At 45.0% G+C, this 13882-nt stretch overlaps 1 protein-coding gene across 5 annotated transcripts in view; it reads right to left on the reverse strand.

Moving 5' to 3' along the window:
• Window positions 1-6009: 6009 nt before the first annotated feature.
• TAF1 (TATA-box binding protein associated factor 1) overlaps window positions 6010-13882 on the reverse strand; it is a 34728-nt gene continuing 26855 nt past the window's right edge. For all 5 annotated transcript variants that reach the window (XM_069062410.1, XM_069062409.1, XM_069062407.1 and 2 more), the window contains exons 33-38: window positions 9980-10047; window positions 9772-9888; window positions 8412-8537; window positions 7300-7447; window positions 6630-6807; window positions 6010-6344 (exon numbers count right to left, since the gene is read on the reverse strand). In XM_069062410.1, the coding sequence (XP_068918511.1) occupies window positions 6125-6344; window positions 6630-6807; window positions 7300-7447; window positions 8412-8537; window positions 9772-9888; window positions 9980-10047 (857 nt within the window). In that variant the 3' untranslated portion in view covers window positions 6010-6124. The remainder of the gene's footprint in view (window positions 6345-6629; window positions 6808-7299; window positions 7448-8411; window positions 8538-9771; window positions 9889-9979; window positions 10048-13882) is intronic.

A 13882-nucleotide genomic window follows, 5' to 3' on the forward strand; every position in this document is an offset into this window, starting at 1 on the left:
TCATCTTAAGTAACTTTCCAGACCTTTTCATCCTTCCTCAAACTTTCCATGGCTCCCCTTTCCGCGTCCCCCCCCCCCATCTGAGAACCTTGGCATATGTTTCGATGAAAAAATTTTGGCCACTCAGTCAACAGACGTTTATTAAGCTACTATGTGCCAGACAGTTTGCTAAGTACTAAGGATACAGAGATAGGCAAAAAGATGGTCCTGCCCTCAAGGGGAGACAACATGAAAACAACTATGTCCAAACAAGATGTGAAATCAACAGAGGGGAGGCGTTAAAGGTAAAAGAGATTGAGAAAGGCTTCCTGGAGAAGACGGAATTAAGGTGCCCTCAACAGTACTAAGGGACTTTGGAAGGGAGGATGGTTTGGGGTGGAAGATAACGGGTTTCATTTGGGACATGTAGAGTTTAAGATGTCTACTGGACATCTAGTTAAAGATTCTGAAACACTGATGAGAGATTGGAGGTCAGCAGAGAGATTGGGGCAGGAGAGGAAGATCTGAGATTCATCCGCAGAGAAATGGTCATTAAATCCATGGGAACTGAAGAGAGTCCCCAAGTGAAATAGTAAAGAGGGAGAAGAGAAGAGAGCCCCAGGCTAGAGCCTGGGGAAAATGTAAAGTGAGAGGCTGTGACATAAGAGGAGACAGAGAAGGATGGGTCAGAGAGGTAGGAGAACCAGGAAAGCCTGGTGGTGGCCTGAAAACCTGTTTGTTTACATTTATTTATTTATTTGTTTGTTTGTTTATGAGGGAGGAAGGCAAGGCAATTGGGGTTAAGTGACTTGCCCAAGGTCAGACAGCTAGTAAGTGTGTCAAGTGTCTGAGGCTAGATTTGAACTCAGGTCCTCCTGACTCCGGAGCCAGTGCTCTATGCACTGCCTCACCTAGCTGCCCCAATACTTTACATTTATCTCATTGGATCCTCACAACAACCCTGGGAGGTAGGTACTATTATCACCCTCATTTTACAAATGAAGAAACTGAGGCAAACAGAGCTTAAGTTACTTGCCCAGGGTCACATAGCTGATAAGTGTCTTGGAACTCAGGCCTTCCTGACTCAGCTCTAGTACTTTGGTGCCATAAGGCAGGTATAAGGGAGAATTGCCTAGCAGCAGTGAGGGCCCTGTTGCTGTTGCATAACAGAAATTTGTAGTGGACCCAATCAGAATGATTGCATGATTTTCTTCACCTTCATTGAGCAGCATGTTGGGGAGTTGGGGCAAGGGGAAAAGGTGACTGATGGCAGGGTATTGAAGGCTGAAGAAGCTTTCCAGGGGTGAAGAATAGTAGGGCCTCTAAAGAATAGGATGGTATAGTTACCTCTTCCACATTACAGGGCTTAGGGCTGTGGCACTCCCTCCTTCCATCTGGAAAATCCAAGTAAAATGTTTTGTCCCTCCCTTCATACCAGGGAAGAAGTCCAAATGTTTTTCCTTTTTCTTCTTCTTTCATAGGATGTTTATAGTACTTTATTGTAAAATTTGGGTTCAGTATTTGGTCATAGGCTCTGTTTCATCTGTGATTTCCACAAAACTCCCCCCAAATTCCCATTGAATTTCTTATGCCAACCTGAGATATGTCAAAGCTGGCATGTGGAAGGGCTAACTGTAGAGGGGTAAATGAAGATGAGGGAGGAGAGTGTGAGGCCTGGGAAAAGACTGAGGGGTTATGGTGTGAAAGAAGAGCAGGGCTTGCTAATGGAAGGGAGAAAGAGAGGCGGAAAGCCAAGAGATTGTGATCAAAGAAGGGGATTTCAGAGTTCTTGAATGTGGAGGTGGGACATTTGTGGGCGATGGCAAAGTCAAGGAAAGGACATCTCTGTATCCCATCAGAGCCTATGTTTTCAATGTCTGTGCAAATGATTCTCCTATCTATTTATCTAGACCCCACCTATCTCCTAACCTCCAGACTTACATCTCAAACTGGATATCCTGTCGACATCTTCAAGTCCACAAATGAACTCGTGATCTTTCCCCCCAAACCCTCCTTCTTCCTGACTCCCCTATTATTGTCCAGGGCACCACCATCCTCCCAGTTACTCAAGTGTGTGTCCAGGTGCCTAGGTGTCATCCTCGATGCCTTGCTCTGACTCTCTCTCGCCCTCCCTCTCTCCTTCCCTCCCTCCCTCTCTCCCCCTCCTTTCTCCCTCTCTCTCTCTCTCTCACACACACACACAAACACACCTCCCCCATGTCCAGTCTGTTGACAAGTCCTATCCATTCTAATATCTCTTGTATATGCCCCTGTTTCTCCTCTGATACTGTCTGTCACCCTGGACTATGCAGTAGCTGATTGGGGGGCAGCAGTGGGGTTAACTCTGCCTGTCTCAAGTCTTTCCCTACTCCAGTCCATCTTCCACTCAGCTGTCAAAGTGATCTTCTTTTCTTTGACTCTTAATGCCCTTCCTATGTTGACCCCTTCCTCCCCTTCCAGTCATCTTCCATCCTCTACAATCCAGTGACACTGGCCTCCTCGCCATCCTTTTTCCTTAGCTATCCCCTGTGGCTGGAATTCCCTCCTTCTCCATTTCCATCTCCTGGCTTCCTTTGACCTTCCTTAAGAAGCCTGTTCCAGTTGCCCTTAAGGCTAGTGCCTAACCTCTAAGATTATCTCCAATTAATCTTGTATATATCTTGTTTGTACGAAATTGTTCACATTAGTGTGTGAGCTCCTTGAATCCAGGGGTTGTTTGTACCTTTCTTTGTATTTCCAAGGCTTTGTACAATGCCTGGCCCATGCATGCAAGTCTGTTGACTTGGATCCACTTGACTTGACTCACGTCAGAGCTCTGGCATATACCCCCATCTAGGAAGCAGGAAATGGCTGATGGTCCAGCAATGAAGACCATAAAAGGTGTGGTCAAACAGATCAGAGGAGAAGCAGGAGGAAGCAGTGTCTTCAAAACCTGGGGAGGAAAGAGTGTCTGGGTGGAAAAGATGATCAATAGTGTCCAATGCTGTGGAGAGATCGAGGACTGGACCCAGGTAAGTGGCTTTAGCCATAATGCTAGGATGCATGCAGAACCAGATTGTAAGGGCTTGCCAAGTGATTCACTGAGTGCACACAGCTCTGAAAGTGTCACAGTGAATTGGAAAGGACTTGCACACCATGCCGCCCCCCACCCAGCTGTTGTGAAACTATGTTGTAAGGTCAAGTACACAGCCAACTTGAGAGTGCCATTCCATTACTACTCAGTGATCATGACTCAGTCTGAGAGCAGGAGGCAGAAGGAAACACAAGGATAGTAAAAGGGGGTAAAAGGGGGAAATTGGCTGTGTCTCATGTCCTTTCCTTCTGCTCCTGCTAGTCATGGTGCCTGGGGACCCTGAGGAGAACAGGACAGCAAGTCTCTCTCCTGGCTGCTTTTAGCAATCTGCCAGCAGTCAGGCCATCAGGAATATTTATTCAGTATCCACTGTCACTGTGCCCAGCCATGTGTGGGTCACAAGATGGAATGGCAAAGGTTGTCCTTACCTTTGAAAAGCTCCTAGTTAGGGAGAGAACAGTCACAATAAATGAATAAACACTAACAAGGCAGCAGAATGGGAGAGATTGATTGTCCACAGAGGGCCCTAACTAGCACCACTTGGGGAAATGCTTTGTGGACTTATTGGCATGCAAAATGTAAAAGGGGCTGAAAGTCAGTTTCCAATTCAATTGAACAAGCATTTATTAGGCACCTATTATTACAAGGCACTGGGTTTAATGCTTGGGGCTATAAAAGATACAGGTCCCTGCCCTCATAGAAATTACAATTCATGAGCCAAGTATGCAAATAGTCACATGGTCACAGTACAAAATCAAATATGCTAAATGCATCAGCATGCACCCAAGTGGAAGGGGGATTACTTCAGGCAGAATGGGGGGGGGGCATTTCTATGGTGCCTACTGTGTGCCAGGTACTGTTAAGTGCTTGTTACAAATATGACCTTATTTGATTTAAATTAAAATACCTTGGCCTAGAGGTAGGGCTTCTTTTTCAAAGCTGTTCTATTCTCAGCTCTGAATTCATGCTCCTTCCATCCTTTTCGCCAAGGAGTAGGGTTGCAATAGGCAGAACCTGGGGCAGGACTAGCTTGGTCTCAGTGCATACTGTGACCTCAGATTTTCTGACTTTCTCCCTGCCCCAAACTCTCACATGGCCGGCCTTTTTGACTTACCTGACTCCTTAGCACATTCCAAAAGACACTTGTGTAGACTTGAGTTAGTCTTCTTAAGCCCCAATCTCCACCCCTCCAACATCCCCCCCAAGCTTGCTAGCCTCACAGCAGCCTGCCCACAGCAACTATCTACTTCTAATAATCTGACTTGGCTAGAGATCATTTTTGTGCAGGAATTCTATAAAAGAGTCGGTATCCTCATAACTTCAGTATAACTTTGACTGTTAAATATGCGTTTTTAAACTGGATGCATTCCAGGAACATATGAGGTACATATGAGAGAAGGCAGATTGGAACTAAGTTGTAAGAGACCTTCCAAATTAAGTATAAAATATGTTTGGTAGTTAATGAAGAGTGACATAGTCAGACCTGGAGACGGCAGTCGTGGGTGGGATGGACTGGAAAAGGGAGACTGGAGACAAAGTTAGGAAGCTATCATAGTACCTCAGGTAAACAAGACTTGGGTAGTGGTATTGGCGATGAAAAGGAGGGCTCAGATTTTCCTGACAGAACAGAGACAGAAAATTTCGCAGCTTGTTTAGATGTTGACGGTGGAGAAGTTAAAGATAAGAAGTTTGGATCTTTAGCGATAAGTAATAGACATAGGAAATGAGATGGGTTTGACAAAAGATGACTTCTGTTTTGGACATGTATCAAAGAAGTTATTCTAGGCATAAAGGACTTGCTCTCATAGCCTTGGCCAGGACCTAGACACACCTGACATTGTTTCTTGACATGTGGTCTGTCACTCCAGCAGATCTAAGGTCAGGATCTCTTAAGGAGCAAAGAAAACCTCATAGATATTGGTCTGCAATTCAGTTGGAAGTGCCATCTCCTTCCCACTCAGGGCAACATTTCTGAGTTTCAAGTGTCCATTTCTGGCCTGGATCTCAGCAGAGGTTTGAAGCACAGAGTATTGGAAGTCAGAAGCCTAAAAACAGGGGCCGAAGCTGTGGGAGCATCTGAGATTGCTGAGGAAGAATGAAGAGAGTGAACAGGAGGAGCCTGAAGATGAAGCCTTGAAGAGCATCCAACGTTTAGAGAGTGATGAAAGGAGATAGAGGGAGAGATAGAATATAGCGTCGCTGAAGTCAAGGGGGGCATAAGTGGCCAACAGGGACACATCAAGGACACAACAGGAGACAGATAAAGGAGAAAGAACTGAGAAAAAGCCCATGAATTGGCTAAAAGACACATTGTCAACCACCAAGCAAATGGCTAGAAGCCAACTGACAAATGAGTGGGTGGGGAAGAAATGGAGGTGATGAGTGTACTGTAGATTCTTCTTACTAAAAGTCTGGCAGTAGCAGGGTCAAGGGAAAGGTCTGGTGTTTGGCTGGGTTTGACTTTTTTAGGATATGGGAAACTTGAGCACCCTTGTGGACCACAGTAAAGGAGTTAGCAGGAAGATGTGAGAGAAGATGTTGGTTGATGGGTAGAATGAGGTCCAGAAGGCAGGGGGGAACTAGATTGAGGGCACACATGATAAAACAAGGAAGACAGAGTACAAAAAGTGAAGATCATTCCGCTGAGAATCAGGGGTTAGAATGGGGTGAGCTGGAGAAGAGTCGGGAACAGCCATTTGGGATGCGTTCAGGAGGTGTAAAAAAGCAGAGAAAAGGCCAGCCTCATGGGAGTGGGTCTCTATAGTCTGAAGCATCAAAGGGCTTAGATACTTCATTTTGTCATGGTTGTGGTAAGGGACAAAAGCACCTAGATCAAGCTAGTCTTTTAACAAATGTCCCCTCCACTCCCAGCTTCAAGCTGAGAAATGAAGCCAGAAGAAGTTTGAGACAAGATGGAGAGGGATTTTTGGAAAATAAAACTATGACATCCAGCCCAGTAAGGTCAGGAGGGAAGCTTTATTATTATTTATGAATAATTTGAAAAGAAAAAAGTCTAACATGTTCATCTGGTGGCTCAGACACTGTACACAATATACACACATTAGGGGAAAGTCATTCGTCAGAGTCCAGATCGCTCTCCGCAGGAATCGAGGGGCAGTCCTCACTGTCGTCCTCGTCCTCAGACAGCCGGACCTGGCTGAGGACACTGGGCCTGCCACGCTGCTCATCTTCCTCTTCCTCTTCCTCCTCTGATACATCATATCCGCCTATGCTGCTAAAACTTGTGTCTCGAGTATTTGACTTGGGGTCAGGCTCCTCATAGCTCCCATAACTGAGGAGATGAAGTCAGGGGCTCAGAAGTTCTTGAACTCAGAGGATGTCCTCACCCTCCCACTTGCCACCTTCAGATAAGCAAAGTGACCTGCCCCAGAGACCTGAGAGCTGACCACAAACGCTGCCCTGCATGGCCGAACCCGTTCCTAACAATTGGGAGACTTCATGGACAAGGAGCTCCCCCTTTGTGTACTGCCATGCCCTCGGAGCCTCCCCATGGCACGGCGCTGTGGTACAAAGGAGCCCCACCTTGCCCTCCCTTCTTGTTTCTGATGCCTATTACCTGATGTTGCTGTCCTCCATCCCATGAGAGGCCTCACCAGCGTCTCCTTCATAGGACATCATGCTCTCATCATTATCCATGCCCATTCTTGTGTTCTCTTGCAGCACGTGGGGCTGTTTGGGCCTCATTCCACCAGATTCCATGTCAGAATCACTGCCGCTCTCACTCAGCTGGATAGCTGAACAAATAGAAAGGTATTGGTTCACTGGCCCATACCTACCCTACCCTCTTTCCCGTGTCCTGGCAGGATAAGCTTGACAGAAGCACCACTTCTTAGCTAGCCTGGCCTAGGGGCCTCTCCAAAACAATTACGCATTTCTTCCTTTGGGGCTTTCCAGCGCTAGGATCCTGGGAGACAACTACATGATCTGAAGTTTGAAAATACGAGTTGAATTTCTTCCCTTTCCCCCCAAATCCAGTTTCCATCTCTTTTACCATTGTCAACATAGCTTCTCTGAATCCCTTTGCTATACTGGACATACCACATGCCTCTCAGTCCTGGCCAGTTTTTCTCTGCCATTCTTAGCACCTCTTCTGCAGCATCTTCTCCTAGCCTGCTGTAAATTATCTTATCATGCACGACTTGGTTGAGCACCAAGACCACAAGGAAGAGAGGACATATGGCCAACAGCTTTCAGTGTGAGCCAGACAGGAACAAACCAAGACTTACAGGAAAAAGGATTATCTCCTTCATCATCACTCCCGGCATCTTCCTCCTCATCCTCTACATCAGACATAAGCAAATCTTCATACAAGACGCTAGACTGAGGCTGCTGCGCAGCCCCTTCCTCTTCATCTGCAAGGTCACCATCCTCTTCCTGTATCACAAAGATGGACAAAATAATGCCCACTAAGGGACACAGGTGACACAGCAGAAGCTGCCAGCAACTCTACCCACCATCTCAGAAAGAGCCTGGGTTTGATTCACTGTTGTCACTGTGGAGGTCGGCCTGCCCTGCACTCATGGGACTCCTCTCATAAGGATACGAGTGGTCAGAGGCTTTCTCTAAGCATATTCACTGGGGCTGGAATCTTAAGTTTCCCATCCTCCCCCTCCTCAAACCTTCCAATATCTCCATCAGAGTCTTGTTCACTCAGTCTACTTTGGCCCTGGTATGTCTGCATGAGGAGCACAAAAGCACAGCACTGAATGGGGTGTCACCCAGGGAAGGTGCGCAGCATGGGACGGCCAGCCAACTCTGGTACTGGTGAAGGCTCTTCGTGCACTTTTCCCTGGATTCCTTCTCTGGGATAGAGTGAGCCCCTGAACACAAGAGGGTATTTATCCAGCCCATTCCTATGGAATGTTAGGGGGAACTTCTTTTTTAATCATAAACTCTCGAGCTAGACGACCGACAACAGCTCTTGGGCTTCTCAGCCCTTTCACTGTGGATCCCTAAAGGAAGCTAGAAGAATTCCTGGCCTCCTACCACCTATAGAGAACATTTTTGAGTCAGCCCCTGAAATTAGTTAGGGAAAAACAGACTCAGGAAAGACCCAAGAAAGAAACAAAACTATAGTGTTTCCTTTGAGCTGCCCATCAGGTTACCCTGACATATCACTTTTCACAAACAAATGTTTCATAAACATTGCTTGCACTTCTGTTGTGGTATCCATATGGGACCTAGGATCCAGAGGCCATTACCTGACTCTGTCAATGTAGAAGTCAGTCATGTGACCAGTCACTTTTCTGTCCACATTTCAGGCCTTCTTTGCAGAGAATCAAAGGGCTAGTGGCTTATCATAACTAATCACCCATTTTTAGGGGGGAACAATTCTCACCTGTACCCCCCGCTTCTCTGGGGTGGTAGTTGGTGTGTCCATAGCAGACATATTGCTTTCATCTTGGTATACTGAGGCATCTCTAGACATACTTAGGGATGTGTTCGTATCATAAAGGTCAGGAGGCTGTGGTACAAGACAAGAAAAGGGAATAGCAGCCTGGCACTAAAAGGAAAAGCTGGGTTTGGAGGGATTTGTAAAGCAGCCCAGTCTCTGAGCCCATTGGCACAGTGGGGCGCTATCTGACGCATGCCAAAAAGAACATAAAAAAGACAGGCAATGTCAGTGCTAGGGCCTAGTTTGTAATGCTTCACTTTCTTCTAAGCTTTGTCTATTTCTTAGAGACCTGTAAGGTCAGTGGTACCTTATGTGGCTACTTTAGAAATAAAGAAAATTTTGATATGGTATTTTAACACAAGGAAGAATATGGAAGAGTTTTTATGGACTGTTTTCTATAGTATCAAAAAATAAAGGAAGAGAAGGAAACTTGGACAGGATGAGGAAAAAAAGAATTCCTGATGGGGTTTGGAAAGAGTTAAAAAAAATTCAGAAGAGTTTCGTTTAAAATATAACCAATAATCAGTATAAGCAAGTAAAGCAGTATAACTAATTTTTCTTTCTTTCTTTTTTTGGAGGCAGAGTTAAGTGACTTGCCCAGGGTCACACAGCTAGTTGTCTGAGGCCACATTCTAATTCAGGTCCTCCTGACTTCAGGGCCAGTGCTCTACACATTGTGTCACCTAGCTGCCCCACCAATTTCTTTTAAGGTATAACCAAGCCTCTAGAAACTACATCAGAAACTTAAAATAACTCTTTAAAAGCCTCCAGAAAGAGAGCTAACATCACTCTGCTAATTGCTACCCTCCAAGTATGCCAGCCTCCTGGCATTATAGCTTAGCTAAGTATAGCCAAGGATGAGTCAAAGTAGGGGGGAAGACAGCTCTGTGTGAGATCGCCTTCATCTCCATGTGATGGAGGTAATGCTTGAGCTACTCAGGTCTCACTCTGAGAATGGGGATGGCCCAGCCCTACAGCCACCAGAGGAAAGAGCAGGAAATAACCCAATCCAGGAAAAGGGAAGTACGAGAGAATCTTGAGGGAGTAAGTAGACCAGAGGAAGAGGCTCCGGCCCCAGCAGTTAAGAAGCTGGCAGACCCCTCTCTGCCCACTAGCCCCTTGACTGCCCTCTTCAGAATTCATTAAGATCACCATCAACCAAAGACTCACTTAGCTTGGCCTTGAAGACAAGAAAACCTGGGAGCATGTGGGAAGGGATTGAGTCCAAGACCAGTTCAGAATCCAGCACTCCCAATTTTCTGCACCAGAAAACCCCCCCAGGAGATCCATGGGCCTCACTCACCTGAGGAGTATAAGGCCCTGGGGTCATTGGATCCAAACTCTCCAGGTCGGCCTCTTCCAAAGCTGCTTCCTTAGCTGTGCATATGTCTTTCTCAAGCTGAGTCAGATGCTCATCATACTAGAAAAACAACCCAAATGGAGTTAAGTACCCCAAGAACGGAGGCCATTTTTCCAAGCTGGGTCCCAGGAAAGCGAATTTTGTCACCTACCTCAGCCAAAGTCTGGTGACAGATGTTCACAATCTCCTGAGCAGTTTTAGTGTACTGACTATCAGAGCCTATAACAAAGAAGGAAAAAGTTATCACTAGGTAGCCAAGAGAGTCTTCCAGTCCTGCTTTATCAAGTGATGGAGTTTATCGTTACCAGTAGGCAGCGTTTGGCCACTACTCATCTGGGAATGGACAACTGTGAGAATAATAAGAGACATTCTCTATGAGGCCAAACACCAATCTATAAACACAGTAATTATTTGGTGCCTTCACCCCCAGGATGGAACCCCTGTACCTTCGAAAGTGTGGCAACGAGGATGCAATGCTTTGTGGTTGAAGGAGATACAGGTGAATGTACATGATCTCTCTCTCTCCCTCTTTTTCTTGTTAAGCCAAGCCCAAAGCAACTCCAAACAGATTGCTGAAGAAATTAAAAGGCAAGGGGCGGCCAGGTAGCACAGCGAGTAAGACCACTGGCTCCAGTGTCAGGATGACCTGGGGTTCAAATCCGGGCTCAGATACTTAGCACCATACCCAGAAATAACTGGCCGTGTAACCTTGAGCAAGTTACTTAACCCTGATTGCTTTAAAAAAAAAAAAAATTAAAAGGCAGCCTCACTCAGCTCAAATGGTATTTCTGACAACAGCTTGAGGAAGCTGGTCCCTAGCAGAACTAAAAAGCATTTCTGTTATCACCTCTAAGTTTCTCTCTATAGTAAAGGCACAAGAGAAAAAGACCATTACAGATGTGCTCAGTGTTTCCAGTTGGAGGGACAAGTGAATTTCAGTGCTGTACTGAGAAACACCATCATGGGCCTACAACACCAAGTCAGGGCCACAGATGGACCAGCCACTTTCATGTATAGGAGGCAAGGACAGAGCCTTCCTGCTCCTCATAGAGGAACCCACAAAGCCTGCTCTAATGACCTACTGGGACAAACTTCCCAGGAAACTTTAGGAATTCAATGCTGATATTTCCTCAATAGAATTTGGGAATTTTGTCAAATCCCATATCTAAATAATCAGTCTTAGATATATATTCTCCCATTAATCCAATTATGAGAACCATCCCTCAAACAGTATTACCTAACATCCTTCCTCCTAAGTCAATTAACCTCAATTAAGTGATATAATGAATAGAGCACTGGACTGGGGGTCAGGAAGACCTGACTACAAATCTTGCCTCAGAAACTCAGTCTCAGTTTCCTCCCCTGTAAAATAAGGATATTAACGTGCTTCACAGGGTTGTGAGGATGCAACGAGATAACATATATAAAACACTTTGTAAACCTTAAAGCACAATATAAAAATTCTTTTCCTCTTTCTCCTACTATGCCAAGACAAAAACGGATTAACACCTTGACAGGTAAAGTTGTGGGCAAGATGTATATTTGCTGACATTCATCATGTACATTTTTTAAAAAAGCAACCATATGGACTTTTTCAGGGCTTGGTAAGAAATCTACCCAGCAAATTCTGGCAGAAATTAAAGCCAATAAATCCATTTGTACATGTCCTAAGAAATGAGGTCTCATGATTCTTTGTCCTTACAGCAATTAGTCTCAGAAAAGGTATCAAGTGATTGGAGAGACTGGGGAAAAGGAAGAGACACCATGTTGCATTGAAGTTCTTTTGTTATTACATAGAACGTGGGTCTGGGATGAGAGAGCGGAGTCTACACTTGGGGCGTAGCCGACAGGCTTCTGAAAAGGACATTGTAAATATACATTTGGTGAGAAACTCATTTCGAACATTTTTAACTTGGTTCAAACTAAGAGTCCTACTACATGGAAATCACATGATGATGAGAATAACTTAAGAAGATGACAAAAATAACTTAGACTTGCCAATACCAACTAAAAAGAAAACATGTGTATAAAGCTGATTTGTTTCAGACCCAACCTAAGTTCAGTTGTTCAAAGAACAAAAGGTTCTTTTGTTTGAGACCATGTAACATGGTCTCACTTAAAAAAGCAGATTCATAGCAAGGGACTCTTCCCCTCCCCTCCCCACCTCCGACCAAAGCCAGTATAATCACAATGCTCCAGTGTGCTTTAAATACCACATGAACCAGCAAACTAAGTTACATCACCTAACCATCTTTCCTTCACAACTAATTATTTGAAGGAAATCATTTGGACTCAAAATCTGGGGATTAGTTTAATTCAATACAGTTTTTTACTAATTCACTGGGCAGAACATAGGAGGAAAGCTGAACTATGGGTCACTTAGGTTACCCCTCTATTTTGACCCTTAAAAAAGGGGAGAGGAGGGGCAGCTAAGTGGGACAGTGAATAGAGCACTGGCCCTGGAGTCAGGAGGACCTGAGTTCAAATCCGGCCTCAGAAACTTAACACAAAAACTAAACGTGTGACCTTGGGCAAGTCACTTAACCCCAATTGCCCTGCCCTCCCCCTCAAAAAAAAAAAAGAAAGGGTGGGGGAGGGGGAACTACAGCATGATAATTTGAAAAGTATTGGCTCCAAAGAGTCAGGAAGGCCTGGATTCAGGTTCTGTCTCTGACATACTAGCTTTGTCTCCATAAGCAAGTCACTTAACTTCCTAAAACAAAATTGTACAAAACAGGTGCCCATTTTTGTTTTGCTTTTTTTTTTTTAGAGGGGGAAGGCAGGGCAATTGGGGTTAAGTGGCTTGCCCAAGGTCACATGGCTAGTAAGTGTTAAGTGTCTGAGGCCGCATTTGAATTCAGGTCCTCCTGACTCCAGGGCCGGTGCTCTATTCACGGAACCACCTAGCTGCCTCAATAAGTACCCATTTAGGATGGTAGAAGGTATTCCCTGAGAGTTTCCTCTATCAATGAAAACAAGTCAGAACCATTGTTTTTGAAAGTTACTAGATGTAAACTTCTTATGATTAGCAGTTTTTAAACTTCTCTTGGTACAAAATGACAGAGTAGCTTCTTTGGCAAGATCAGCCTTTTTACTGTAACATTTTATTTCCTTTGCTTAAAGTGACCTTGCTTCAAGTCTGAGTGGGGTTAAAAATCAGTTTGTTTACAATGTTTCACATACTATGAGCTATCAAAAAGGATATTACATTGTTGAAAACTTTATCCATCTTAGGTTTTAAGATCAAGTTGCTATTTTCAATTTTTCCGAGGCAAATGTAGCTTACTTGTGTCTGCTGCATGAATGGAGAGGAAGGCAGCGTGGTCCTAGGGCTTTAAGTGCCAGATCTGAAGTCTGGGGACCTCAGTTTAAATCCCAGCTGAGCCATTTGCTCCCTGGCTGAGTTTGGACCAATTTCTGTGCTGTTAAGGGCCCTTCTGTTTTTCCCAGATAACGTGTTCATTTGGGGCAATTTGCAGTACTGCTCTATTGCTTTAGACTCCTGGGTAACATATCTGATGTCCATCCTTTAACAGGCTTCATAATTAATTCTTAGAACTGTGGATGTCAGAGAAGCAGACAGGACAGCAGAATATCCCCTGTCCCTTCCCCTTCAAGGGAAAGAACTTGGTGATGGGCCTGCTGAAGTATTCTCTGGCACAGGAAAGTGAGCTGGGTCATGTCTTATTTCTTCATGAAAGTTGTACTCCTGAGCCTCTTGGTGGCATGGAGGGGACCGTGGGCTCTCGAAGGGCCTGAAGACAGAGGCCTAGTATGCCTAGTGAAGGGCAGAGAGGCTCGGCACCAGAAGCTTGGCCATATGGAGGAATGGATTTTTTTTTTCCAAACAACTAATAAATCATCTGCTAAGATAATAATAAGGAAAAGTTACAGTCTACACTAGCAGGCAGCTAAGGGCCATAGTGGAGAGAATGCGGGACTTGAAGGTAAGAAAACCGAGTTTGAATCCCGCCTCAGACTCTTCCTACCAAGTCACTCAGCCTCTGTGCCTCAGCTTCCTTATCAGTAAAATCTGGATAACAACACCAGTGTC

This window comes from Petaurus breviceps, unplaced genomic scaffold (genome assembly GCF_028583685.1).
Source record: "Petaurus breviceps papuanus isolate PSGF00001 unplaced genomic scaffold, PetGlider_PUasm1.0 90451, whole genome shotgun sequence".
Lineage (NCBI taxonomy): Eukaryota > Metazoa > Chordata > Mammalia > Diprotodontia > Petauridae > Petaurus > Petaurus breviceps.